The sequence below is a fragment of the Drosophila yakuba genome, chromosome X, assembly GCF_016746365.2.
Source record: "Drosophila yakuba strain Tai18E2 chromosome X, Prin_Dyak_Tai18E2_2.1, whole genome shotgun sequence".
Taxonomy (NCBI): domain Eukaryota; kingdom Metazoa; phylum Arthropoda; class Insecta; order Diptera; family Drosophilidae; genus Drosophila; species Drosophila yakuba.
In genome coordinates, this window is record NC_052526.2 from 4,496,377 (window position 1) to 4,523,244 (window position 26,868).

General features: G+C 43.6%; 3 protein-coding genes across 15 annotated transcripts in view; 1 reads left to right on the forward strand and 2 right to left on the reverse strand.

Moving 5' to 3' along the window:
* The window catches only part of LOC6524261 (fasciclin-2), a 64,518-nt gene extending 53,470 nt beyond the window's left edge, over window positions 1-11,048 (forward strand). For 2 of the 8 annotated variants that reach the window (XM_015190085.3, XM_002100088.4), the window contains 6 exons: window positions 304-428; window positions 500-1,993; window positions 2,122-2,305; window positions 7,266-7,467; window positions 8,497-8,583; window positions 9,091-11,048. In XM_015190085.3, the coding sequence (XP_015045571.1) occupies window positions 304-428; window positions 500-1,993; window positions 2,122-2,305; window positions 7,266-7,467; window positions 8,497-8,583; window positions 9,091-9,214 (2,216 nt within the window). In that variant the 3' untranslated portion in view covers window positions 9,215-11,048. Of the gene's footprint in view, window positions 1-303; window positions 429-499; window positions 1,994-2,121; window positions 2,306-4,739; window positions 6,177-7,265; window positions 7,468-7,746; window positions 8,430-8,496; window positions 8,584-9,090 lie in introns of those variants that run through there. The other 6 variants (XM_015190087.3, XM_015190086.3, XM_015190084.3 and 3 more) reach the window with 4 other exon arrangements.
* Window positions 11,049-11,129: 81 nt separating this feature from the next.
* On the reverse strand, window positions 11,130-12,720 carry LOC6524262 (galactosylgalactosylxylosylprotein 3-beta-glucuronosyltransferase I). Its single transcript, XM_002100089.4, has 2 exons — window positions 12,437-12,720; window positions 11,130-12,378 (listed from the first exon to the last, which is right to left on the reverse strand). Exons 1-2 carry the CDS (start codon window positions 12,643-12,645, stop codon window positions 11,667-11,669), a joined length of 921 nt encoding a protein of 306 aa, XP_002100125.1. The 5' UTR covers window positions 12,646-12,720; the 3' UTR covers window positions 11,130-11,666.
* Window positions 12,721-16,509: 3,789 nt separating this feature from the next.
* On the reverse strand, window positions 16,510-26,850 carry LOC6524263 (pneumococcal serine-rich repeat protein). 6 transcript variants are annotated; one of them, XM_039372856.2, is made up of 8 exons: window positions 26,634-26,850; window positions 25,559-25,877; window positions 24,871-25,499; window positions 23,643-23,771; window positions 22,755-23,471; window positions 22,138-22,614; window positions 18,340-22,012; window positions 16,510-18,221 (listed from the first exon to the last, which is right to left on the reverse strand). In XM_039372856.2, exons 3-8 carry the CDS (start codon window positions 25,438-25,440, stop codon window positions 18,157-18,159), a joined length of 5,631 nt encoding a protein of 1,876 aa, XP_039228790.1. In that variant the 5' UTR covers window positions 25,441-25,499; window positions 25,559-25,877; window positions 26,634-26,850; the 3' UTR covers window positions 16,510-18,156. The 6 variants fall into 6 exon arrangements, with proteins under 6 accessions (XP_039228790.1, XP_002100126.1, XP_039228785.1 ...); XM_002100090.4 differs by having other exon boundaries at window positions 26,461-26,850; XM_039372851.2 differs by having other exon boundaries at window positions 25,946-26,850.
* Between the last annotated feature and the right edge of the window lie 18 nt (window positions 26,851-26,868).

Genomic DNA, 26,868 nt, shown 5'->3' on the forward strand with positions numbered 1-26,868 from the left:
TTCTTGTCCTTTGCTCCTTGTTCTAGGTCTGTGTGCTGTGTAAATGAATGGGAAGCGAAATCAGGAATTTGTTTGTTGCACATCTTAAGGACTTTAGGACTGCAATCCTTGTATCACTGTTTAGTTGGCAATTGTCTTATTGCCCACATAGCAACAATGGTTTTTCCAATCAGTAACAACAGAAAAGGAAATACAAACAGATAAATAAGAAACAGGCCAAAAATATAATAATTAGCTTTATTTATTTTGATAAAAACATAAACACGTCAAACTAAATAACATATTTCGCTTGCTCTTTTGCAGTGGCCATTACCTGGACAAATGCACCGGAGAATCAGTATCCCACTCTTGGCCAAGACTACGTGGTAATGTGCGAGGTTAAAGCCGATCCCAATCCAACAATCGACTGGCTGCGCAACGGAGACCCGGTAAGTAGAACTGACTACCATTACGACTTACTATTGTAGAGTTGCACAACTGACCTGATTCACCATTACAGATCCGCACGACCAACGACAAGTATGTGGTGCAAACCAATGGCCTGCTCATCCGCAATGTCCAGGAAAGTGACGAAGGTATCTACACATGCCGAGCGGCCGTCATCGAAACTGGTGAGCTATTGGAACGCACCATTCGCGTGGAGGTCTTCATTCAGCCGGTGATCGTATCGCTGCCCACCAATCTGGAGGCCGTCGAGGGCAAACCCTTTGCAGCCAATTGCACAGCGACAGGCAAGCCAGTTCCGGAGATTAGCTGGATTCGCGATGCCACACAACTGAACGTGGCGACCGCCGATCGCTTCCAAGTGAATCCCCAATCTGGCCTGGTTACCATCAGCTCCGTTAGCCAAGATGATTACGGAACATACACATGCTTGGCCAAGAACAAGGCCGGTGTAGTGGACCAGAAGACCAAGCTGAATGTTTTGGTGCGTCCGCAGATCTATGAGTTGTACAATGTGACCGGGGCCAGGACCAAGGAGATTGCCATAACCTGCCGTGCCAAAGGACGTCCGGCACCGGCGATTACCTTCCGACGTTGGGGAACCCAGGAGGAGTACACCAACGGGCAGCAGGATGACGATCCACGCATCATTTTGGAGCCAAATTTCGATGAGGAGCGTGGCGAGAGCACCGGCACCCTTCGCATCGCCAATGCCGAACGTTCCGACGATGGACTTTACCAATGTATTGCCAGGAACAAGGGAGCCGATGCCTACAAAACCGGACACATTACCGTTGAGTTTGCTCCGGACTTCAGCCACATGAAGGATTTGCCTCCGGTTTTCTCGTGGGAGCAGCGCAAGGCGAATCTCAGCTGCCTGGCCATGGGCATCCCGAATGCCACAATTGAATGGCACTGGAATGGTCGCAAGATCAAGGATCTGTACGACACCAACTTGAAGATTGTCGGCACTGGACCCCGCAGCGATTTGATTGTGCATCCAGTAACGAGGCAGTATTACTCAGGCTACAAGTGCATTGCGACCAACATCCATGGCTCCGCCGAACACGATATGCAACTGAAGGAGGCACGTGTGCCTGATTTTGTGTCCGAAGCAAAGCCCAGTCAACTGACCGCCACCACGATGACCTTCGACATTCGCGGCCCATCAACCGAACTGGGTCTGCCCATTCTGGACTACAGTGTGCAGTACAAGGAGGCCCTGAATCCGGACTGGTCGACGGCCTATAACCGCAGTTGGTCACCCGATTCACCGTACATTGTTGAGGGACTGCGACCACAGACGGAGTACAGCTTCCGATTCGCCGCTCGCAACCAGGTGGGATTGGGAAATTGGGGCGTCAATCAGCAGCAGTCCACACCCCGTCGATCGGCCCCCGAGGAGCCCAAGCCATTGCATAACCCCGTCCAGCACGACAAGGAGGAGCCGGTGGTCGTGTCGCCCTATTCCGATCATTTTGAGCTGCGCTGGGGCGTGCCCGCTGACAATGGAGAGCCTATTGATAGGTACCAGATCAAATACTGTCCGGTAAGTGAGGTTTTTTTTAAGTACTAATCGTAGGAATTAGTATGGTATTTATAGACCTAATCTAGTTTTTGGTGGGGCGGTTGTAATTCCCAAAAGAATTCATTCTAATCCATTCTTTTGTTCCGCAGGGCGTTAAGATCAGCGGCACCTGGACGGAACTGGAGAACTCCTGCAACACCGTCGAGGTGACGGAGACCACATCCTTCGAGATGACCCAGCTGGTGGGCAACACCTACTATCGCATCGAACTGAAGGCGCACAACGCCATCGGCTATTCCTCGCCTGCTTCCATTATCATGAAGACGACACGAGGTGAGTCCGATTCAGCTAATAACAATCTCGGCACGTTGCTCTATTCGGCCGGATTTAACTCCGGTGTCGGTGCGCTACACAAACGACTGTTCACAACAACAACAGCCACATCAACAATTACATCGATAACAACAGCAACAACAACAATCATTACGCTGGCCACCACAATAAGCATAACATTACTTAGTGTCCTAGCCTCAATGTTGGTCTAAAAAAAAAAAAGAAGAATCGATCGATCAATCAGCCAAACACAGTGGAATATAGATTTGCTCGTGGACAATATCTTGCATTTTCTTTTTTAAATGCGAGCAGAGAGCTATCATACGACCATTGTTTCTTTGGCTAACCGATCGTTCGATACTGAACATCGATAATATCGAATCGAATCGTATCGAGTCTACAAAATCCCAGTAAAAAACGAAAAAGATCAAAATATATAACTGAAAAATCTCTATATATACATACACTCACTCACACTCAACCATCATCTACATGATATCTAGATAAAGACATAATTTTTACTGCTATACATACATATATATATATATATTTATATATGAATATGATACATAATATATCCCAGATATAATCGATGAATTTTGCATACATTTTTGTAGTGTTTATTTCAATTGCGTTTCAACTTTTGTTTTTCGTGTACACTCAGTGTTACACCCCCTTACCTTGTAATGTCCCACCAAAATCCTAAAACCGAACCCCTCCCCGATTTTAACCTCATTTGCTCAACGTAATGACTTCAATTCATTGTCTATTCTTTTAAAACCTTTTACGTTTGCATGTTTTCGTGAGTTCTGAATTGTCTCGAGCATCCTAACCATCTTAACTTCTTTTATTGATAATAAGCCATTAATCCATTACAATGTATACATTCCAATCGTAATGTCCACACCCCACAACCCACTGAGCCAAAAAAAATGGCAAAAGTACTGCAACGCATTTGACTAAGCAATACAATTCGTTCGAGATCGTGTTGTCGTCCCTCTGAGATCAAACCGTAATCATTCTTCATTCGCATTCAAATGCGAGGTTCACCACACTCTCGTCAGTCAGCCGTTGTACGATATGTAGAAATGTGCGAGATGCGCGCGTCTGAATTGAATTTTAGCTTACTTTACGCTCTTTTTTTTCTTATCATTATTAAGCATTTACTTAATTATAATTACCAACACACTAAACATGGCATTTTTGTGACACAAAATGAAGGAAATGAAAAACTCGAAAACTATGATTATAATTTTATACTTTATATTTTTGTGTGTGTGTCTGCATTCATCACATACGTATAACAAAACAAGAACCCTGTTAAATGTAAATCTAGTATGTAATAAAAAAAACAAGAAATGCAAGTATTTTCTGTTTTCAAATTGGATCACTACCGCACTAGAGCTCTTCATTATTATTATTTATTACGTCGATTATTATTTGATTTAATTTGATTTGATTTTGTTTGTATAATGCGATTACTTCCTTAGTTAAATTTTTGAATTATAAGCGATGAAAATGAAAACGTTTCTCAAATAAAACATTCAAAGAAAACCAATGAAACAAACTGTAATTTACTGCAACTGCTGTCGTACTTATTTTTTATCGGTTCCTTCTGCCTGCGTTGTCTCTATCTCTTTCGCTCACCCCCACTTACACTCTTGTCCTCTCTGTCGCTCTCGCTGTGTCGTCTCTGTTCCTTGACTTGATGTCCCTTTCTTTGCTAATTTTAAGTACATAAATGTTGTGCGTAGCCTGTTTGTTTGTGTTGTATTAAAGCCTTTGTGTTTGTGTGTGCTCCTTCTCTAGCTGTCAATTTCTCTCTGTGTATACTGTTATTCCCCATACCACCCATTCCTACCGCTTTTGCCTAGACATAACCTCAATTTTATACCGAAACCCCAAATCAACCCCAAATCCAATATTTAATCTTCGATCTTTTGGCTAAACAGTGAACTTAGTGTGTGCATCTAATTAGGCATTTAGTCATAGCTATAATTCTAACCAACAACAACCACAAAACTTTACTAACAACACATTTGTGGCCCTTTTGTTAGGGAATCAAACACTCAAAACCAAACACAAACTCGAAACCAAGCCAAACAAAAGCAAACATTGCAAACTAACAAACAACTAACTAACCCTTTGCACATTGTGTTTGATCCAACGTCGTTGTCTTCTCAGTAACCAAAAACATAAGAAAAAGCAAATCTAGACCAACCAACAACAACGAAATGTTCTTTTGTGTGTTTCCTTTTCTTCCTTTTTCTTCTACCACTTTTCTTCCTTGTTTTTCTCTCTTTTATGGTGTGTATGTGCTAAAAACCACAACAACAACAACTCCTACTACTAAAATCAATCAAAATCGAACTGTAAAAATGCCAAAATGCATTCAAATATCGAAAATCGACAACCAATATCGAAAAATCAACAGATAATCCCCATCCCTCGGCGAGTGGCGCTGCACCCCTGGTCCAACTGCTTGTAATTTTTACTGCTCTGCCGACTATGCTGCTGATTTTGCTGCCGACGACGCACACTGCTTAAACGACCTTAGATGCCGATGCTTCTGCTTCCAGCCATCAAGAAGCAGTGTTTGGAGGATCCTTCTGCTGATAAATTATCTATCATGGGTTTCTTTCTCTTGTTTCCGTTTGGTGTGTCAATGTGTAAATAATAAGAAAACTAAATGAAAAAACGCAAAAAATAATAAAATAAAACATACCCTTAACAAGCATGAAGAAGCGGACATAATTACGTTAAATGTGCTCAAGTAGAGAATATGATCATTAAATATATTACCTAGGGCGGGTCACGATTCCATTAACTGTACAAATAAAAAACCAAAATATATGATAGTACCTAGTAAAAAAAAAAAAGAAAGACGAAATCGAAATGCCAAAACCGAAACACAGCTTACCCAACTAAAAAATTGTACTTATATGTATCCTAAATCCTATGTCTAACCGCTAGAGACCTTGTTTTACCACTAAGCCAATGTGTTATGTTGTTATTTAGTTGTATGTGTATAGCGAGAGCATTTATAGAACGTATGCCGATTCCGTACACCCGTTCCGCTTAGTTCGACGTGAATTATACAACACTGCCAAGCGATAAAAGATTAAAAACAAAAGAATACCAAATTATATATACCAAATTTTAGCGAAATTCTACAAGAAAATTACAAAAAAAATTTATTAAATGCATACGAGTACAAGTTACGAAAACAATTACAAATACATTTACACCATACCCTACTCTAAAGTTAGCCCAAAAGCTTCTTCCAACACTGTCTTTCAGGCAGTTGCGAGCAGTTATCCGAGTCTTTGTTCTGTTTTGAGCACGTAAACGTTAAGAGGGGACAATAAGTAACTCTAAATAAGTTAAAGCCATTACGAATTTTACCACACTCAAGTGTTTTACCTTCTGTTGATAGTAAGCGTTTAGAAAGGCAAAACTAGAATGCAACTCGATCTAGACGAACCGATATTCCTGTATACACGTTTTTTTAGCAAGCGAAATCGATTTTTCTAGCCAAATATATATCTTAAATCAGAAACAAAAAGAAGGAAACATAAATACAGTTTATACCTTTACAATATCTAGTTATACATACGTATACACATATAGTTAGTGAATAATGCAGCCCGCCTAACGTTGCTGAGATGGGGAAAGCGATTTTTTTAACGCCCTTGGGCAAGCAGTAGGACCTTTCACTGTTCACACAGATCATATTATAACATTCTCCCGAATGATGTAAGCAAACGAAGTCGAACACAAAAACGCTAACAAAGTTGGTAAAAGGAAATGAAAAAAAAGGCTACCACTTAAGCAGTTCATTTTGGGTAATAAAGAGAAAACTTTAACAGAAGCAGTGCGTGCGTGTGTGACTTGGGACAGGGCTGCCATCAGCAATTTGGACGCCGCCAGGTAACAAAAAAAGGATGTTTTTAACGCCTATATATGTATATATGTATCATAACCTGTTTATTTGCACTGCACACAATCAACCGCAGACACTATCAGTTAAATAACCAGAAAAACAAATTATTGTACACCCGAAAACCGAGAGAATTCTGTTTATAAAAACCCCATTGTTAATTGTTGATTGTTTATTTTATAGTTTCTAAAACCCAAGCAAGGCACTCTAGACAAACGATTCCCTACCTTCTATATAATCCCCTTTCCGCACACGAAATGTACATACAAATACACCTCTATATAACATAAGGTATCAATCAGTTATATTTTTAAGTTGAACTGCTTAACACTGCTTGTATACTTTGCATATTGGCCTACTTATGTATTTTGCAATTTGTATAACTCTTAAACACTTCAACCAAATGCTTAATTTTCTCACTTTCACCGCCCACTCTCTCACTATCTCTTTGTGCTGAGCGAAAAAGACCCCCAAAATCCCGGCTGCATGCTTTATTCGTAATCCCTCCAGTTTTTATATATGGAATCCGGCGACGAGGAGAAATGAAAATTTGTATTGCTCAGTTTGTTGCTTTGTTTGAAAATGCTTTTCATGTTATGTCAATTGGTGCAATTTGAAATTGATTTCCCTCTTGTGTTTTTGGAATTTATGATTGCTACTACTATTGTTATTACTGTTATGATTTCGTTATGATAAACCTTTCTACTAATTTCAACCACAAATTAATACACACACAAAAATGTAAAAAAAAACTTTTAAACGATTAACCACGATTAAACGATTAAGAATCCGAGTTTTAAATGTGTAAGCTTAGCTGTTAATTGGAGGAGTTTCCCTAGGCTAGTGAGTCAGGTGCTGGCACCGTACCACCTAGAGATACGTTTAGTTAATACTCCTTCCCCAAAATATACATACATCGATTTGAAAGAATGAACTTACTAATCAAGTACACTTGTTTCCCCCTACCGACCCTTCGTCTGCACCCTCCCTAATACGCTGCAAACAAAATGCAAAATGCAGGAATTGACGTCATCCAGGTGGCTGAGCGACAGGTGTTCTCCTCGGCGGCCATCGTAGGCATCGCACTCGGCGGGGTCCTCCTGCTCCTGTTCGTGGTCGACCTCCTCTGCTGCATCACCGTCCACATGGGCGTCATGGCCACCATGTGCCGCAAGGCCAAGCGATCGCCCTCCGAGATCGACGACGAGGCCAAGCTGGGCAGGTAAGCTTCATCGATGTGTAGCATCTATATATACATAGTAGGCAGAACCAAGTGAATATAGCCGATATGTATTTGATTCAAGCCCACTTTCGAAGGTCAAACATAACCTTAAGCTAATCACTTCGTTCTGTTACCTTTGTGTTTTCTTTACCTTATTTGAGTGGAAAACTTTTGAATGAAATATTGCACTAAAAATCAGAATCGGATTCGAATTTAACCTTATGCTTTTTGCATTCTACTTGTGTTTTCGCCCACACGCTCCTATTTTGCGATATTAAGCCACACTCGCCAGGAATTCGAATACAATTGGGTTTATGCGCGGCCCAAGTCCCTATTGTTCAATCGCAATTCCCTGATATCCGTCTGAGCGGAAAGTCCGGAAAGTCCAGAGGGACTTAACAAAATTTAACATTCAATTTGTTTACCATTTACCTTTTCGGTTGCCATGAAATTTTTAGTGCAATATTAAATGTTATCGGAAGACCAAAAACAGAACAACACAAACCAAGTCAATAATATAAATCTATTACTCACACTCGTTAACACAGAAACACCCAATTTTGCTTAAAATCATTTGCTTAATTTGTTGACTAATTGTACAAGATTGTTGCGTTTTAAGTGTGTGTTAAGCCGAAACAGGTTAAATATGTCTAGTTAAGAATTATAATTGATAAAATAACGTTATCCAATTTTACGAATTCTATAAAAATTTGGAATACCTACAAATATTTATTTGCGTTATTTTCTCAGCAATTTGATCAATGTAAAAGAAACATAACAACAGCACTCAAAGTTATACATACACACCAATCATTGTTGGTCACTTACATCCATATCTATGAATTCAACTCTTTTTCGATACTAAATCAACCTCATCATGTATTATTCCAATCATCCAATCACACATCCAACCAAACCAAACCAAATCAAACCAAATCCAACCAAAACCGAACCACAATCACAATATCAACCCAAAACCATCTAACCAAGCAGTCTTTACGGTTGGCGTTTTCCGCTACCTTATTGCAGTGGCCAGCTGGTAAAGGAGCCACCGCCGTCGCCGTTGCCACTGCCGCCGCCCGTCAAATTGGGCTGTTCGCCCATGAGCACGCCATTGTACGTACCCCGACTTCTCTATCCGTATCCGTATCCGTTCGTTCGTTTCTGTTTCTTATTCTATTTTCATTTCCCATTCCGTTCCACTCGCGCTTTCCATTCTGCATTTTTTTCTTTCCGCCGCCGCTCGGCCTGTCGGCATTCTTGCATCCCTGTAGCTGTTGTATTTCTATTGCCGCCTTCCTTTCGACAACTGACATCACCTATATCCTGTCAAAAATACCTCATAAGTCATATTCAGCTAGCACTGCATGCCATTCAACTGTATCTAGGATTACCTCAGCATATGACACACGGGTTACTCTTATGATTTAATTAGCTTTGTTTTGAAACATTTATCAATAGCTTACATTTCCAAGCTCAGCTAAAAATTGTACCAGATAAATGTCATACTCTGGCGGAAGGTTAGTTTGGAATGCATGAGTAGCTGGCATGCGTGCAGTGGAAATTGAGATTTGAACTCCAAGTGACAACTAACCAATTTTAACTTTCGAATGACTTTCGCAGGGACGAAAAGGAGCCGCTACGCACGCCAACCGGCAGCATCAAACAGAACTCGACCATCGAGTTCGACGGGCGATTCGTGCACTCACGCAGTGGTGAGATAATCGGGAAGAATTCGGCGGTGTAAGGAGGGTATCCACAGCACCTGGAACTGCAGTGTCCGACCACAATGTGCACAAAATAAAGAGGGAAGGGAAGATATATGAAAATATATATGTATGATGATCTAGAAGCGAGAACAAGCCAAAGCCAAAGCTGGGGGAAGAGCACTTGAATATCGATCGATTGACACACTAAGTTGGTTTTAATTTACTTTCGTACACAGCGTAAATCTTACTAAATGTCTTACTATAATGCATACGATATCTTAACAACATCTAAAACCTAGCACATTAAGCTCGAAAAACCAGCAAGCATACAAAGAAAGAAATAACTCAATGTCGCTTCATTTTCTAGTTTAAGCAAGTATTTTATACCGCTGCATTTGCTTTGTTTTTCCTTAGTCCAAAAAAATGTCACAAATGAAAACGAGAAATTACAAATAACAATGAACGATGAACAAAGCAGGAGAAGTAAATGAATATAAAAGAGATGATAAGAAAAGGTCCTAAGCCTAAGTTATATATATGAATGTATGCAAGAAAGAAATCTTAAATTAATGCCTTACAAACAAAAAATTACAATTATTTAGCAGCTAAAGCGCAGAGGAGGGATTTATGCATGTAAGCCGCAAGAAATGAGATCGATTTCTTTAGTATAACTAACTTAAACATGCCATAAATAAGATTTAACATTAAGTTTGTCCCTGATTATCATCCCCCACCAATTCGTAGTACTTAAAACGCTAAACAAAAGACTTGCGAGCATTTCTTTCCACAAAACCATGCGATTGGATAGCTTAAAGGTAGAACAACAAAAGAATGGACTTGAATACTTAGTTGATATCGAAATCCTTGGTTTCCTACTGCTAATTCTTATACTTAACCACCAGCAAGTGTAACCCACAGGCGGCACTTAATGAATAATGCTCAATGTACATTAATGTTGAAGAAATTGAATACATATTTGAAAATGTTTACAAATTGCTTAGCTGCTTGACCAACGGAAATAAGCACCCCGAGGCAACTCCACATCCGTTTCGTAACACAAAAGATCGATCTTGGTAAGACCACCTGCTAAGTTGTAGAGAAATCTGAGAACCAGACAGGCGATTGCCAGACATTAACAACCTTTCATAACCTTTCATCCCACTTCCATCGAACAACCGCAAATCGCTCAGTTTTGTGTTAAAAGTATTTTCTTATATATGTAAAAATTAAACAAATTGTAGTTAAGAGATCTGAAACGCATTAATCTAACGGATATATAAATCTAAAAATATATATATATATGTATGTACATGTATTTAAAGTTACTCGTAAGTTTTTTTTCTACACGAAACAGATAATACAAAATAAAAAAAAAAACCAAAAGCGAACTACGTATAGTATATGTTATCACACCGATCTGAATGTATGTACGTTAACGCCCCATGAAAAACGTATTTTTATTTGACAGCCGTAAAGATCTCTGAAATCGCTCAGATCCCCCATTTTTCTGTTCTTTGCCTTTGAGCTTTGTACCTTCTGTTGCCAATTAAGTCAAGCGCCTTGTCAGAGCTTTTTACCAATAAATATACATGATACTATATGAAAGACCTATTGAATAACCCACGAAGCGAATCCAAGTCGAGAATACAGGAGGCTATATACATTTAAATTTGGATGCGATTGTTTGAAAAACTGCTGGTCATTCGAGCATATGAAATATGTTTGCAAGGAACTGAACGAATCGGAAGACTCGATAACTTTGTTCGGCGGCAGAGTGTAGCTTTTTATATAAACTAAACTAAATTGATGAAAAATTATACACTGAAACTGAAACGGGGGAAATAAATCTTATTTACTGTACTATAATTCCAATCGATGTAGTTTCAATTCCCATTTGGGCGGTAATAATGAATCAACAATATCGACCCAATTCATTATCAAAGAACCAACATGTTTTTGAAATAGGTATTGATAGTAGCTATCAATTTTATTTGCGTTAATTGGGAGGCACACAATTGAAGCTTATATTTCTAACGATCTTCTAAAGTTTTGCGATACCTTTTGGTGTATATACAATATAATGGGACAACTTAAAGCGTTCTTATAGATTAGAGAATTAATTCATTTTGGGCTATTCTTTTCAAAGTATAAAAATAACCTTCGCGCAGAGATATGTTACAACTTTGATTTGAGCATTGTACAACTAGTAGTGTTTTCATAACTAAGACGTAATAAATCTCATTTAATTTGAAGTCTAATGCCGTCAATATATGTGATTTTATGACAGTGCTTCTGAAAATGTCTGAACTAAAATCATAAAAATTTGCCTACACCATATTTTTATAGAATATGAAGAATAAAATGAGGTAAAAAATGTTAAATAAATTGGGGCTAGACTATGAGGAAACAGTTAAAGTTTAGGGAGACGGAACACAGTAAGTTAATTCACTAGGATGATAGTTTGCTATATATACAATTGGGCCCCGTGCGTTAGACCTCCATGCCGCCATCGGACCGCTGGCCCTTCTTCAAGAGCGCCTCCTCGGCGGCTAGTTTGGTCTTCTCAGTGCGCGTGTGCCAGACGAGCACATCTGTGCACTTGTTGGCCAGTGGCTGAAGCTGATCCCTGGTGGTCAGATGCCTTAGAATCTCGCTCTCCTGATATCCTCTCTGCACCTCGTACGAGAACGTGGCCTGCGGATTCCGGATGAAGAGATCCATGCTAATGGCGAAGGCGGCCATGTCGATGGGGAATGGTCTTTCCGGTCGCCAAGCGGCATTGAATCCGGTAACCTTGGTGCCGTCCTCAGTGAGCAGGGGTCTCTCCACCATCAGACCGCCTACCAAACCCACCGGCCAAACGCCCACGCGACCCCTTCCGATTTTGCTCATCTCGGCGAACAGTTCCGTGGAATAGGAGTTGTCATCGTCCATGAAGAATACTATGGAATGCCGATCGTCGTCGACATGGCTTCTTAACCAGGCCAAAGCCAGATTTCTCTGCTCCACGCCGCGTGGCTTAATCCAGTTGGGGTCCTTGCCCTTCAGCTTGAACTCGGATGGAGTCTTGATGTTTAGCAACGTGGAACGCTTCTCCAAGCCGGCTCTATCCAAAAGGTTTCTGACCAGCGAGGTGGTAGCGTTCGTATCCTCCACAATAATCCAGTGCAGGTGCGGCAACAGCATAAATAGGTGAGATAGTCTGATGGAATGCGGGGCGTTACGTGGTGGTACTTGTACGCGGTATAGATATACTCCACCTGGTTAGCTCTGCCTTTTGGGCGGGCCGTGGATACGTTGGCGTTACGGCGTAAATCGTGGGTAACGTGTCCGCCTGGACGAACATGGCCTGAAGGTATTCTGGGCCTTGGCATGTGCGCTTCCCGTTTCGGTGTACCATCATCAGCACCACGAGGAAGACGATGATCAGGATGAGGACCTGGCGCGGACGAATGCGGACCTCCGACATCCTGCGGCAGTTGGTAAAAACCCAATTTTGTTAAAACAAACAAATCGGCGGCCTGTGTGCCTAAATAAAGGCATGTCTACGGAGCGAACGGTCGCACTATCCAATCCCGGGCAGCTATCTATATTCTTCAGCCCCAGTATGGTTACACTTAAGGTTTTAAACAAAAAATTTATATTAGCGTATTTAAAAAAAAAACAAAAAAAACATCTACCTTGTTTTATTAACAATATAAATATTATATTATTGTATTATAAATATTAAATTATTAGTTGGCTGGGATTTTTGTTCGCCTAGTGTTTAAAATCGGAAATCTCTAAAATTTCTTTAAAATTTCAGCCGCTGTGGTTGTTGGGAGCGTGATAAAAAATCAGTTACACGCGAGCCTCTCTATTTTAGGCAAAAAAAAGGATCGTTGGCTGCCTACTGGGATGTTCGCCTAGTACTAAAAAACCGGGAATCTCTTAAATTGCTATAAAATTTCAGACGCCCGAATATTATTTTCGCTGCTAAATCGGCCAGTTTTTCGTTTCGCACACCAGGAGAACAGAAATCTCAGCAGGTGGCGGCAGATGCCAGCAATTATCATAGAACGAGACAACTATCTGATATTTCCATGATTGCCGTCCCTTGCATGCTTTCAGGCTCTGCAGAGAAATGCCGTTACTTGTAACGGAACTCAGATCAGAGATGCGCAGTCACCTTGTGCACTTGGGGTTTCAATCGTTTATCACGAGATTTGCACGACAATCACGACATAAATAAAATATCCCATGTGATTGTTGGAAGCGTGACAAAAAATCAGTTACACGCGAGCCTCTCTATTTTAGGCAAAACCAAGGATCGTTGGCTGCCTACTGAGATTTATGTTCGCCTAGTACTAAAAAACCGGGAATCTCTTAAATTGCTATAAAATTTCAGCCGCCCGAATATTATTTTCGCTGCTAAATCGGCCAGTTTTTCGTTCCGCACACCAGGCGAACAGAAATCTCAGCGGGTGGAGGCAGATGCCAACAATTATCATAGAACGAGACAACTATCTGATATTTTCATGATTGCCGTCCCTTGCATGCTTTCAGGCTCTAAAGAGAAATGCCGTTACTTGCAACGGAACTCAGATCAGAGATGCGCAGTCACACTGTGCACTTGGTGCTTCACGTGTTTTTCACAAGATTTGCACGACAATCACGACATAAATAAAATATCCCATGTGGTTGTTGGAAGCGTGACAAAAAATCAGTTACACGCGAGCCTCTCTATTTTAGGCAAGAAAAGGGATCGTTGGCTGCCTACTGGGATTTTTGTTCGCCTGGTACTTAAAATCGGAAATCTCTTCGATTTCTTGAAAATTTCAGCCGCCCGAATATTATTTTCGCTGCTAAATCGGGCAGTTTTTCGTTTCGCACACCAGGCGAACAGAAATCTCAGCGGGTGGCGGCAGATGCCAGCAATTATCATAGAACGAGACAACTATCTGATATTTCCATGATTGCCGTCCCTTGCATGCTTTCAGGCTCTAAGGAGAAATGCCGTTACTTTGCAACAGAACGCTAATCAGAGATGGGGAGTCGCATTGTTCTTGTGGTTCTGTCACGTCTTTGTTACGATATACACGAGATACCTTAAGTTTGTTTGGATCGTGAGGAAGATTTGCAGAGACCCAACCATCCCTAAGCAAGTCGCAATTACGCCAATCAGATGTTTGACTTTTGTTGAGCAATTTCATTTGGATGACTTTTTGGGATTCAACGAGGTTTACAATTATTTTGTTACATTAATTATTTAGATTTATTATTCCTTTTTATCTGGATAAAAGAAAAATATAAGCTTTCCCATGGATTTCTATCAGTACTTTGATAAACTTACCAAATTATTAATTTCCATGATCTGCTGATGTGAAGCTGCAGAAATAAAAAAAAACGCACATGTCTATTGGTTATTTAAATATTTCATTAACTGAAATTGATATAATAATACGTTAATTTCTAAAACGCCCGTCGGTTTTCCGCTAGATGATGCCTCCAGTTATCTTCTGCCGGTGCCCAAGGAAATGCAGGAAATCTGGTACCATTATTCGCCATCAGCTCCATCAATACCTAATCCTGCAATACCTATATACTATTATAGGTATATCTATTACCTATACCCAAAATCCACTAAAATTGGAATGGCAAAAGCCGGAAAATCTGAAGCAGCTGTTTTCTTTTTTTTTTTTAATTTTATTTCGATTCTCCACAGAAATACACTTCTCTCCAGTTTATGATAATTTAAACAAATTTTAAATTAAATTTCGATTTCCCATTCAAATACGTTTCTCAGTTACTGCTTCTGCCTCGATTGGTTAATCGGTTTTCGGACCTTTACGATTAAATTCTAAAGCCATTTGCTTTTTCGCATGTACAAATATTGGTATGTATAAGTTATATTTAGGGATGGGTTGGAATTTTGGGGGATCGGGAATCAGGGGTTACTTAGTAGGTTCATCAGTAGTAAATAGACTTAGTCGTAGACTTTGTTACATGTATGTATATCTATGATTATAGTTCCCACTGCGCTCGCTGCTGCTTAAAATCTCGCCACTCCACTCCGTTCCCAATTATTTTTATTTTGTATTTCAAACTCAACAAGTGCACGCAAGACGGAAATAATGCAGACTTAACTGTACGCAACTCGAGCGATTACTCCGATATCTAATATCCGATAAATTGAACAATACGCTAGCTACGTAAAAACAAAAGGCGAAACTAAAACAATCCTAGTTTTGGTCTGTCGGCCGAAGTCTCGACCTCCAAACTCCAAGCTCGAGCCACCCTCGTCCTACGAAAAAGGCGGTTTACTATATAGCGGGAAATTGAATGTCCGATTATCCTGATCCTTCATATGCCTCGGTGATTTTCTTTGTTTCGAGTCACAATTTACTATTTATATACACATACACACAACTACAATATATATATTACATAAATACACACATAAGAAACTTTTTTTTTGCGTTTTTCCTTTTGTTTATAAGTAATTTATAATATTTCAGTATTATTTTGAATTACTGGCCTAGCGTATAATTTAATTTAATTTTGTTATTCATACTCTCATATTTTCGGATTTGTGTATCTTGTTTCTGTTCCTTGTTAGTTCTCAATTGTCTAAAATTGTTGCAGTGTACATTGGCTTAGTTTGACTTAGTGGTTGTACATATATAACTCTAGTTTACACGAGAGATGTACGTCTTTAAAAACACGTTTCTTAGACTAATTTGAGTTGGCTGAAATTAAACATGCGTATTGTAAATAGAACAGGGTAAGTTTTTGATATTTTCGAAAAGGGCGTTAGATGTGAAAGGAAATGTTGACCGGCAAAAAACAGAATCGATCACCAGCCCATTGAACACAAAACATTGAAAACTAAAATCTCAAAAAAATTAAATATAGTTCTTTAAAGAATTCAAGACAGGTTATTCCATTATTCTCAAGTTATTCGCAAGATATTAACTACAGTAAGCTGGGTTATGATACAAATTCGCTTTCAGCAGCCCCCAAACAATTAGAAAATATAGCGCTCTTCAAGGTAACCGCCAAAAGGCAGAATTTGTAAACTAGTGTTTTTCTTAGTGTCTTCTTAATGTGTGTGGTACAGATACAAATATTTCATATGCTGCATATTATCATCCTCCTAGCAACATAGTTAAAATTCTAATGCTTTGATTTTTGATTCTGCTTCGGATGGCTAACATGGATTAGAGCAGTGCAGCAACAGCTCAGGCCGAGTGTCGCATGCGGAGTTTGAGAGGGTCAAGGGTTCGGGATTCGGGTTGATTGCTGTTGGGTATATTTTAAAAATATACAGCGATTGAAGCAAAACAGTTTCACATATATCTAAAAACATTTCGCACTGTTTGTTCTGTTTATTCGGACTTAAGGAGTGGGCATTCCAAATCGGATTTTTAAATGTTTTAATGATTAGCTTTTTAGATAGGCTTTCTCGTTTCGCACTTTAGATAATTTAATGTTATTTTATGATTTGTTTCCGTAATTTTATTCCGACTTTTGTTCACACTAACTGTTACCTGCTCTTACATACTCGATTTTAAACGATTAACGTTTGCATTATCAAAAAAAAGTTACGTTAATAGATGCACGTATATAATGTATATTCCTATTGACAGCAATTTAGTTGCGCTCTTTATGCTACGAGTTTACTTAACGATTATTGTTTGTTTCTCCGTCTCCAATTCATTTCTTCTCTACTGAACTTTTTTGATGTTTACTTTTAATTTTTGTTTAAATGGTTACGATATCTATACTTCTTTACCTTCGGAGAGTCCATCTGGGGCTCTCCCTGCTAAACGGCGGCATTTTTCGTAAGTGCATAATAGTGTGTTTGCTGGTATTTTGTGGTTCTCTGTTTGCGAATATTCGGTTTAACATACTCTCCTCTTGAGGCTTATTTATGGCTAGCCGGAGCTAAAAAGCGGGCCTTACATAGTTTACTTTAAAGAATCGTTATCATACACACATATCAAATATCTTCCGCGGGGCTTTCTGTTCTGTTCGGTTCTGTTTCTAATCCATATACAAAATGATCGAACTGCCTCCACGACTTCTGGTCCACTATGTACACGCGACGTTGACTCTGTCTAATATCTAGGATTAGGATTTCCTCCAACAACGCGCCCAGATTGGGCATTTGAAACAATGACGAAAAAAAACGGTTGCGTAATTATATAATAATAATTAAAGTACAGTAATATTAATAGTAATAGTAATAGTAATGGTAAAACGTTGCGTTTTCGGGAGCCAGAAGGTTGTAAATTAACAAAAGCAGATCCAAATGCATGATTGAACATCACTATCTGAACATCGCATCTTGTGGCGAAAAAAAAAACGGGTAAATCTCTGTCAACTAACGTTAAATAAATATTCACTTATAGCTGTCCTCCTGTCCCGCGACCACTTTTTATCTTGTAAGTTCACTTTCTTAGTTATGATATCCTCTTATTCACAGCTAAACGCTCTATTCCTCCATATAAATCCATTTTTCAATAGTTAACCTATTGGGCATGCGGAACCGGAACCACACCCCTACAATATCGACCTGCATCTAAATAGATCCTATACTCTTAATCTCAGGCACTCGCATGCACTCACACTGGAAACGCAGACACCTGATACTCCTTGACAATGCTGACCCCAGATGGCTGGGCTGCCGCGTTTGCAAAAGTTAATCAATAGTTCGTCTATCGACTCGTTACATTAATTAGCATAAAAGCGTATCGTTATAGCAATAATTTGTAGTGTGTGTACGATATCGGTAGATATATAAACGATGGTCCAGCAAAAAAAAATATTTTAACTTTTAGAGCACGCAATTCCAACTAAACTGCTCTACTGATTTCAGCCGATGTTGGGTGCTCTCGTTAGATTGCTGCCGATATTGCTGACGTTGCTATTGTGATTGATGACGAAGATGCTGATTTCGATTTCGCTGATGCTGCAGCGTTTGCTGTTTGTGTGGTTTCTAGGTCTCCTGCTCCAGCTCGTTGTAGTACGTTACATACTTGCTGTTGGCAATGGCATTCCAGGCTGCAAAAGTGCACATGAAAGTCTTAATAATGCGGCCACAGTTGCTGCTCTCACAAAGGTGTGTGAATACAAATAGCATGGCTAAAACCAGAAAGGAAACCCAAACCCGAGTACTCACTCTTGGCGATGTAGTCGACGATTAGTTCCGTGTTGGTCATCATCGCTGGACGTGAAGGCGGTGGAGGCAGCACCGAAATATCCTCCGGAACTGCATCCGCCTTAAGGTCGGCCATGAAGCTCAGTTCCTGCAGGCTCTCGTCGTCCTCCTCGTCGTCATCGTTGTAGGTCATAAACACAGGCAGAACAACCTTTGCCTCCGGATTGGGAGTCGCTTTGGTCTTGACCTGCGAATGCGCGGTCTCCTGCTCCTGAGAGTTGCTGCGACTACAACTGGTGCTCCGAGCAGCAGCGGCAGCACGGGCCGCGGCTATGATAGCCGCCTCGATATCGTTGCACGTTTCCAACTGTTGCATCGATATGGAGTGGGGACTCGGCAGCGTCTCCTCGCTGCTGCTGGCCTTGCTCAGGAAAGTGTTAACGTGCTCCTTAATGGACGTGTTGGCGGCAGCATAAATGCCGCTATCCCCCGACTGATTGGCCACTCCTCCAAGCATACCGGAAACGGATGCCAGACAAGCGGCGCCGTTGCCGCCCGAGGAGGATGAAATCGAGACCGAGGACGATGAGGTGGAGGTGCTTGCCGATGCGGATGAAGCACCCGATGGCGTGGACGAGTTAATAAGACTGGCGGCGCTGGATGAGGAAGCAGTTGGCCCCGCATTAGGTGACGATTGTGCCGCCTCTGCAGAAATTGAGAGCATGTCAAGGCTGGCCGAGCTGTTAACCGCATCCGAAGCTGCGCCAGAATCATTCAGATGCTGATCGCTGCTGGCGCTGACATCCTGCTGTCGCTCTTGCTTCTTCTCTGGTCGTCGCCCCAGGCATTCCAGTTCCTTGTCTAGTTCTTGGTCCACGTCCTCCGTGTCATCTTGGCCCACATCAGATTCCGCCTCTGTTTGCTGTTTTTTGTTTGAAGACTGCTTGTGCTGGTCCTCCTCATCATCATCCAAGTTATCGTCAAAGAGCTTTAGCTCATCCTCGTTGAAATCACCGAATATGAACTCATTGTTGCTCCTGCCCGCTTCACGATCATCGTTGAGTATAATCACAGCACGTCTGCCAGCGCTGGCCTCCAAAACGGCCCCGGCTCCCTTGGCAATGCAATTGTTGCTGGGCAGCTTGTGGATGCCGCTGATCAGCTTCTTGGCTCCCTCGGTCTGCGTGGCAGCCGTGGTCTTTTGTGTAGTAGTAGTGCTGGTGCTGGTGGTCGCCTTAGGCGTGGTGGAAATGGACAGACTGATTGACGGTGTGTCTTGACTAGGCTTCGTTGGCTTCTTGCTGAAACTGCTGCTGGGAGATAGCTCCTTTGGCTTGACCTTTGCCTTGTCCGACGATAAAACTATAGCCGACGATGCAGTAGAAGATAAAGATTGAGTCGAGCCTTGTGTGGAGGATGAGGAATAACAAGGAACTGTAACTGCAGCTGGAGCTGGAGCTGAAGCTGGAACTGGAGCTGAGACTGCGACTGCGGTTGAGGTAGTTGTTACTGCTGCTGGCGGTGATATGGCCGCATAGGCGTTCTCCGCCAGCTGCTGCTTGGCTGCCGCTGCAAAGTTGTACAAAGATGAGGACGCCGATGTAGAGGTAGAGGCTGCGACGGCCACAGACACGTTGTTGGTGCTATGCCGCTTGACAGTCCTTTCTAGAGCCGGATACTGTTGATCCAAGTTGCTGCTGTTGCAGCTGTAGCTGGTGTCGTGCTCCACGCTCTTGGATTTCTGCAGAGCTGGGAGCGAGCAGGATGTAAATGAGGTGCTGGCGGCAGAGCTGCTGACACTGCTGATCGTGGAGGATGTTAGGGTAGGCGTGGCCATGCTGTAATTCGGTATCTGCACCTGCGCAAGCAACTCTGGCGAGTTGGTGGACTCTGCATCGCTGCTGCTGCTGGGCGGCGTTGCATTAAGACTCTGCGAATAACTGATCGAACTGGACGAGGACGGCGGCGATGTTTGGTTGCTGACAACAGCCGCCTGATTGACTGCACCTCCACTTGCAGCCCCTGTCGTAACAGCACCTGGCAGCTCCGGAAAGTCGGGCCGCGACTTAGATTTGCCGCCACACTTGCTCTGGATTTTGTCGCCCAGCTCCAGCTCCGTATCGCTGGCCGTGGCATTGTTCAAGGCCTCCTTCTTGTTTCGGGCGATGTCGGCATACGAAATGGGGGCTGCAGAATTGTTGTTTTGCTTGGCCTGGCGTTGACTGGCTGCCTGCGCCGCCCGCTGCTTGTTGTTGCCACCGCCGAGGCTCTTCTTCTTGCCCGTCTGAATGGGCAGCGAGTGGACAGAGTCGAGATCACTGGAGTCAGACTTTTCCGATGGCGGCATTGACGAAGTGGACTTGCGCCGCGAGCTATCCACCTGATTCGAAACCGCCGAGCCGCTGTGATGGTGATGATGGTGGTGATGATGGTGGTGGTGATGGTGATGCTGCCCCTGTTGCGCCTGGTAGTGCTCCTGGTACTGTTGGCCCTGTTGATGCTGTTGCTTGTAGTTGGCATTGCCTCCTCCGTTGTTGCTGTTGTACGGGGTATAGTAGTGCATCCGTTGGGACATTATGTTAGAGGACGCGGACTTGGTGATCTGCTGCATGCGCTGCAAGTTGCCCCCCGTGCCTGCAGCCGCAGCCACCGCCGCATCATCCATGGTAACGGCACGCTGCTTCTTTGGTTTCTTCTTCTTGGTAACCACATGGAACTCAGCGGTCTCCGACAGGACGGTATTCAGGGCATCCAGTTCGGACATGCGCGCCAAGGCGGGCAGCGCCAGTGGCAGTTGCTTTTGGCGCACAGTCTCCGGCTCCGACCAGGCAGCGGCCATTTCCTGGTGGTCACCCAGATACTGCAACTCCTCGGTGCCCCAAGACCGACGTTCGCCCTTCCGCTGCTGTGATCCTGGATTTGTGCTGTTGCGCACTTGAACCGTCGGCGTCGACTGCTGCTCCTTGTTGCAGTTTTTGTTAATATCCGCCACGGATGCCGAGTTGTGCTTGCCACTGTTTGAGGAACCAGAGGCCGTCGACGACGATCCGCCCGAGGACGCATTGTTCGTGCCCTTCTTCTGGCGCATCATCTCCGTGGTAGCCGACTGGCGCTTCAGATCGTCCACCTCCATTTTCGAGCAGGTTCGCAGCTCCTCCAGCGAGTTGCTCTTCTTGAGCTTGTTTTGCTTCTTGCGCTCCTTCTTGCGCTGTCCAGCGGCGCTGTTCCCGCCACCGTTGACATCGTTTTCAATATACTTGACAAGCTGCTCGACAGGATCATTGCCCCTATAGCCGGCAACCGACTCCACATCCACAGTGGTCGTGTTACGTTCCTGCTGCGACTTCTTCTTCGCTTTCTGCTTGGTGGGCTGCTGCAGACCAATACCAATTCCCGAACCAGCCCCAGCCGTGCCGCCACCCGGTGTCTGTTGCAACTGGCTGTAGGATGCAGCCACCGCCGCCGCTGCCATGGCCGTGGTCGTGGTGTTGGTGCCCGTAGAGAGCAGCGTGGAGACGCTATTCTGACGGTGTGCGACAGAAGATGTGGCTGCACTGGATCCCACCGTGGTGGTTATTAGAGCTGTGAACTGGTTTCCATTGCCGTTACTACTGCTGGCGACTGCACTGGCTCCACTGGATGCACTGCTACCAAAGCCATCGCCCAATGCATTTCCGTTTTCGTCTAGCTGACGCTGAAATAAAAAAAATGGATGATGATGTAAACATGAGCCGAAGTCTAGGACTTTGTATTAGCAGTCGAAGAAGTGTCACAAGTTGCACTTATAGACTTGTAACAGTAACCCTTATATTAACTCACCGTTGTGGTCTTGCCACCCATCGGCGTAGCTGCCACAGATGCTGCGGCGGGGACCATGCGTCCAATCTTAGCAGGACGAAGATCGCTGGACAATGTGTCAGAGGAGGCACCGCAGTTGCTACCGGTAGACGAGGACGAGGAGGAGGTCGAGGGCTTGCTGCCCTCCACGGCAGCTGGCGAACCAGCACCGCCGCCGTAAACTGAGGAGCACGCCGTGTAGTTGTCGTTGAGCGACACGTAGCCGGCCTCTACCTTGCGCTTCTCCTCCTCCAGGCCGAGACCAAATTGTCCGGTGAGGGCGGCCAGATATTGTGCCTGCTGCTGCAACTTCCTCCTGGCAGACAACTCCAGGACGGAAAAATGCAACCGGTCGTCGATTAGGAACTTTTTGCCGGCAGCGCTGTACCTGGTCTCCAATGGCTTGTCGTTGAGGGCATCAAGCAGTAACTTCACCGAGGGGTTCTGAGGGTCCAATTGCTGTACAGAAAATGAAGAGCGGGGGAATTAGCAATGTACAAAGCCACATCTTTCTCATGTGCTATGTGGAAAATGATCTAACCTCTCAAACCGCCCTTCGCTTTACCCACTTTAATGTACCAATACTTAACATCGCTTACCTCCAACATGAAGTCGTCTTGGACACCGCTGACGCCGACGGCGGCGCTGGCACCGACACCCGTCGCATCGTCCACGTCCAAGTCAAACTGGGTGCTAGCCTCCGGATCGCGTTCGCCCAAATGACTTGGCAGGCTGCTGCAACTGCCGGTGCTGCTGCGGTGGTGGTGCTTGTTACCAACCGATCCCGAAAACGAACCTCCTGCAGCTTCGGACGAAGGCTGAGCCTGTTGCTTGTGCTGCTTGGCTTCCATGGCAGCTGACGGGTCGAAGTTAACACTGCTGGGCAGGCTGCCCCCTTCGCGCTGCCGGCCCGAGACGTTTGAGTTCTTGATCTTTTTGGATGCGGAGGAGGTGGCGTTTTGGTTGTGCTGCTGCTGGCGGCGATTGGGACGGCCACTCAGCTGGTAATCACAGTTGAAACGTTGGGTTGCTGCCGTTGTCGCCGCTGCCGCTGCCGCCGAGGTTGTTGCCAGTTCACTGCGGTGCGCCGCCTCGACGAGATCCTGCAGGGAGCCGCCCTGCTTGTGCCGCTGGCCGGGATCCGTGGACCGGTGATTGGTGGAGTTGTAGCTGCTGTTGTGGCCTGCACTGCTGCTGCTCCCGCCGCTTGAGCCTGTTGCTGCACTGGGCGTTAGTGCGGATGGGTTGAGTGTGATGCAGGATTTGATGGCACGATAAGAGATCTCCTCGTCGTACTCAGCCTTTTTGAGCATTTGCTGCAGGGTTGTAGATGTAAATGAACTTTTATTGTACGCCTCAATGTGGTGCAGGCAAAGCCGATACATACACACATATGCATGTACGCAGTATTGAAAACAGTTTACGGCCTAATTACAGCAACATACATATGTATGTACATATATGTGTGTATATGAGCCCAAACTTACCAGAAATCGCGGGCTCTTGTTCTTCCTATCGCCTGGATTTCGATACCAGTAGGCCTCTTCTAGAAGTTTCTTTAATGATGCGTCGTCCAGATCATTAAAATCGCTATCTTCCCAAGTATCGTATTTTGTCTGCAAAGACGTGGGAAATATTCGGCAATTAGCTTTGCTTATTTTCCAGTTACCAACACGAATACAAATGTACATATGTAGAACATTAATCGACTTAACCTAAAAAAATCAAAAGAAATCGCAGCTCCACTTATTCCAAACACATGCCCTCCCAAGTTTCTTATGCGTACTGCTGGAGTAGCGACCGCAGAGCAATTGAAGTATTAAATAGCACACGGTTCCAGTAAATAAACGATGTACATACGTACACACATATGTATATGGTGTTGCACACGAACACACAAAAAAAAAAACAATAATTGAAATAATAACGGGAAAAGACGAGAAGCTTGTGTGGTTAATGCCGCGGTTGTCGCCAATGTTGTTGTTAGATAAACAAACGCTTTGCGGTTTTATCCGTTCCTTTTGCCCGAATCGGAGTCTGAATTTCAATAATTATCGTAAGCACTGGTCAAAAACCGACTGCAATCTGTGGAAATTGTAGAAATTGCAGTGAACTCGGCTCTCTCTCCTTTTGGTTTAAATTTCCTGCGTGCGAACAGTAGATCGGACCAAAAGTAACGGAACTATTTCGAAAGCCACAAAGCAAGTTGGCCAGAGCGAGATGACCGTATATTTGGTCTAATTCTTCATCTTCCAACCAACGCTAGTTTTTTCCAAATTCTACTTTGCCTTTAACTTCGTAAACGGTACTAAAGCTAAAATTCGCGTATATGTGCTCATTAGGGGGGTTCACTTTGTCGATACATTTTTTCTTTTAAATACAATTCGCCTTTCGATAAAAGTGTGTTTGTATTGTTGTCTAGTCGCATATCATAGGGGATTTTGCTACATTTTCTTTGTTAAAAAGATCATTTTCGAACCACGTTAATCTTTATATGTGGGCATTATAGCTCTATTCAACACTAGCCATTTATGGACAAGATATGATGGTCAAGATCTCCATAGTTTCAGCATCCCAGAACGCACTCAAATGAGAAATTTTGCGAATAACAAAACGATACCTTTTCTTAATAAAACAATATCTTAACAGGGTTTCTGCTAAAAAAAAAGAGCTATATTTTCACCTTAAGTTGAAACTCTGCCAGAACGCACTTACCTTTTTCTTCTTCTGTCGCTTGCCGACATTCTGATCGTCCTGGGTCTTGCCCTTGGCAGTGGCCCCGTACTGGAGAACTCTGCGGTTTGGCCGCGACAGTTCAGCGTTGGGCGAATCCTTCAGCATGGCAAAGACTTGCGAAAATGACGAATCTTCTGCTGCTGGAGAGCCTTTGGCAGCTGTGGTTACGACGTGGTTACCAGTGCTATGGCTATTACTAGGGGACGATGACTTTTTGGGGTCACTGCCTCTGCTGCTACTGCCGCTGGTGGCTACATGGTTGGCAGGCACTGCTGCCGCTCCTTGGCTAGCGTCGTCTTTGGCCTCGTCAAGCTGCGCGTCCACCTTGGCCACATGGTCCGACATCATGGTCATGAGCTGCTCCTGCGGAAATGGCGTCGGCGTTGTCTTGGTGGCGGTGGTCGTCGTGGTGCTCTCGCTCATCGTGCCAGCGGCAATCGAGACGATAGGCGTATCTGGTATGATCGTCGGCAGTTTGGCAGCTGCTCCACCAGATCCCACACGATCCGCCGGTGTGTCCGATGATGACGGCGTTTGTTCATTGTTCATCTTCTTTCCTTTGGTGGCACGCAACGAACGAAAACAAATGCCATTCGAATTCCTCGAATCTGTTGAGGAAGTTTGTTTTAGTAAACGGGTATATCGCGAGTTCCTATCCACAACTTACAAACTGTTTCTTCTCTTCGCGATTTTTCTAAGTAGCCCAGCTGCCCAGCCTCCTTGTGGTCGCCACCGCGACTGTAACTACTCTTCCGGCTATGCCGCCGATTCCTACCGCTTTCTCCTGACTTCCAGACGCTGTGAACAACTGGGGGAGCCCACCTATTGCTTATCACTCGGGACTCCTGCTGCACTTGACAGGCCTGTCGTCAGTAGTTATCCTCCGGCTCAAACTTCTGTCCGCGGCATTTATGCAGGTTCCTGGGCAAGGGGATTCCGATTACTCGCCAGCAAAGCGGAATACGGAAATGTATGCGCCCGGATCTCTGCAATTGATTGGGAAATGGGGATGAAGGTGAGACTAAAACTGGGACTGAGACATTGGCCCACTGACTGTGTGTTTTGGACCATTTGTTTTTGTTGTCGTTAAGCGGACAAGCGTCCGCGGGGTTGTGGGTGGTGGCAGGTGCGTCTTTTTAGTCTTTGGCGACCCTTTGCGGCCCACTGACTTCAAATTTCTTTTAAAAGCACTGATCGTTTTCCATATTTCTTTTTTTTTTTTTTTTTTTTTGGGCTGTCAAACAGTGTTGCCAACTGCCCTGCATGTCAGGGTTGTCAAATGCTGTTTATTGTTTCGGTGCAATCCGTTGACGTTGGTAAATCTGCTTTTGCTCTAGCTTCCATCTAATAATCAACAGAAGATTGTATACCCATTTACAAACTAATTGTTATAATCAAGGAGGCTATTTAGGAAAATGCGCATCCAGTTGGCAGCCCTGCGGCTGTTGTCAGTGGCAACACTAGCGCAAAACACGTCATTTTGCCACAGCTTTTTTAACAATTCCCCGCTCAGCACGTTAGCATTTGGCCACTGCGGCACACTTGCCCTGCACTTGTAGTCACAATTACCCAGTAACTGAAGTTTTCCGTTGATCACAGTAGTTATTTATTGATAAATACGGCAGTCGATGACAGCTGTATAACTTTCTGCACACTCACACGAGCACACACGAATGCACGCACGCACACATACACACACACACACACGGGCACAGGTATGCGCCTGTGTACATTTCTCTGACCTTCTCAGCGTTTTTCTTTTTTGGTTTGGCAACTGAAAAGAAGGGAGCACATAGCCGCGCACTCAAATTATATCAACTGCAACAGAGTCGAACGGTTGGGTTTTTTTTACAGCTGTCTGTAAGCGGGCGAAATTGTTTAATCGCAAAGTAGGCACATGAAAAAAAATACCGAACCCGTACCGAAGAACTCTTTGGAATTGTTGTTGTATTATGCAGCACTTTGAAAAGGCGACGC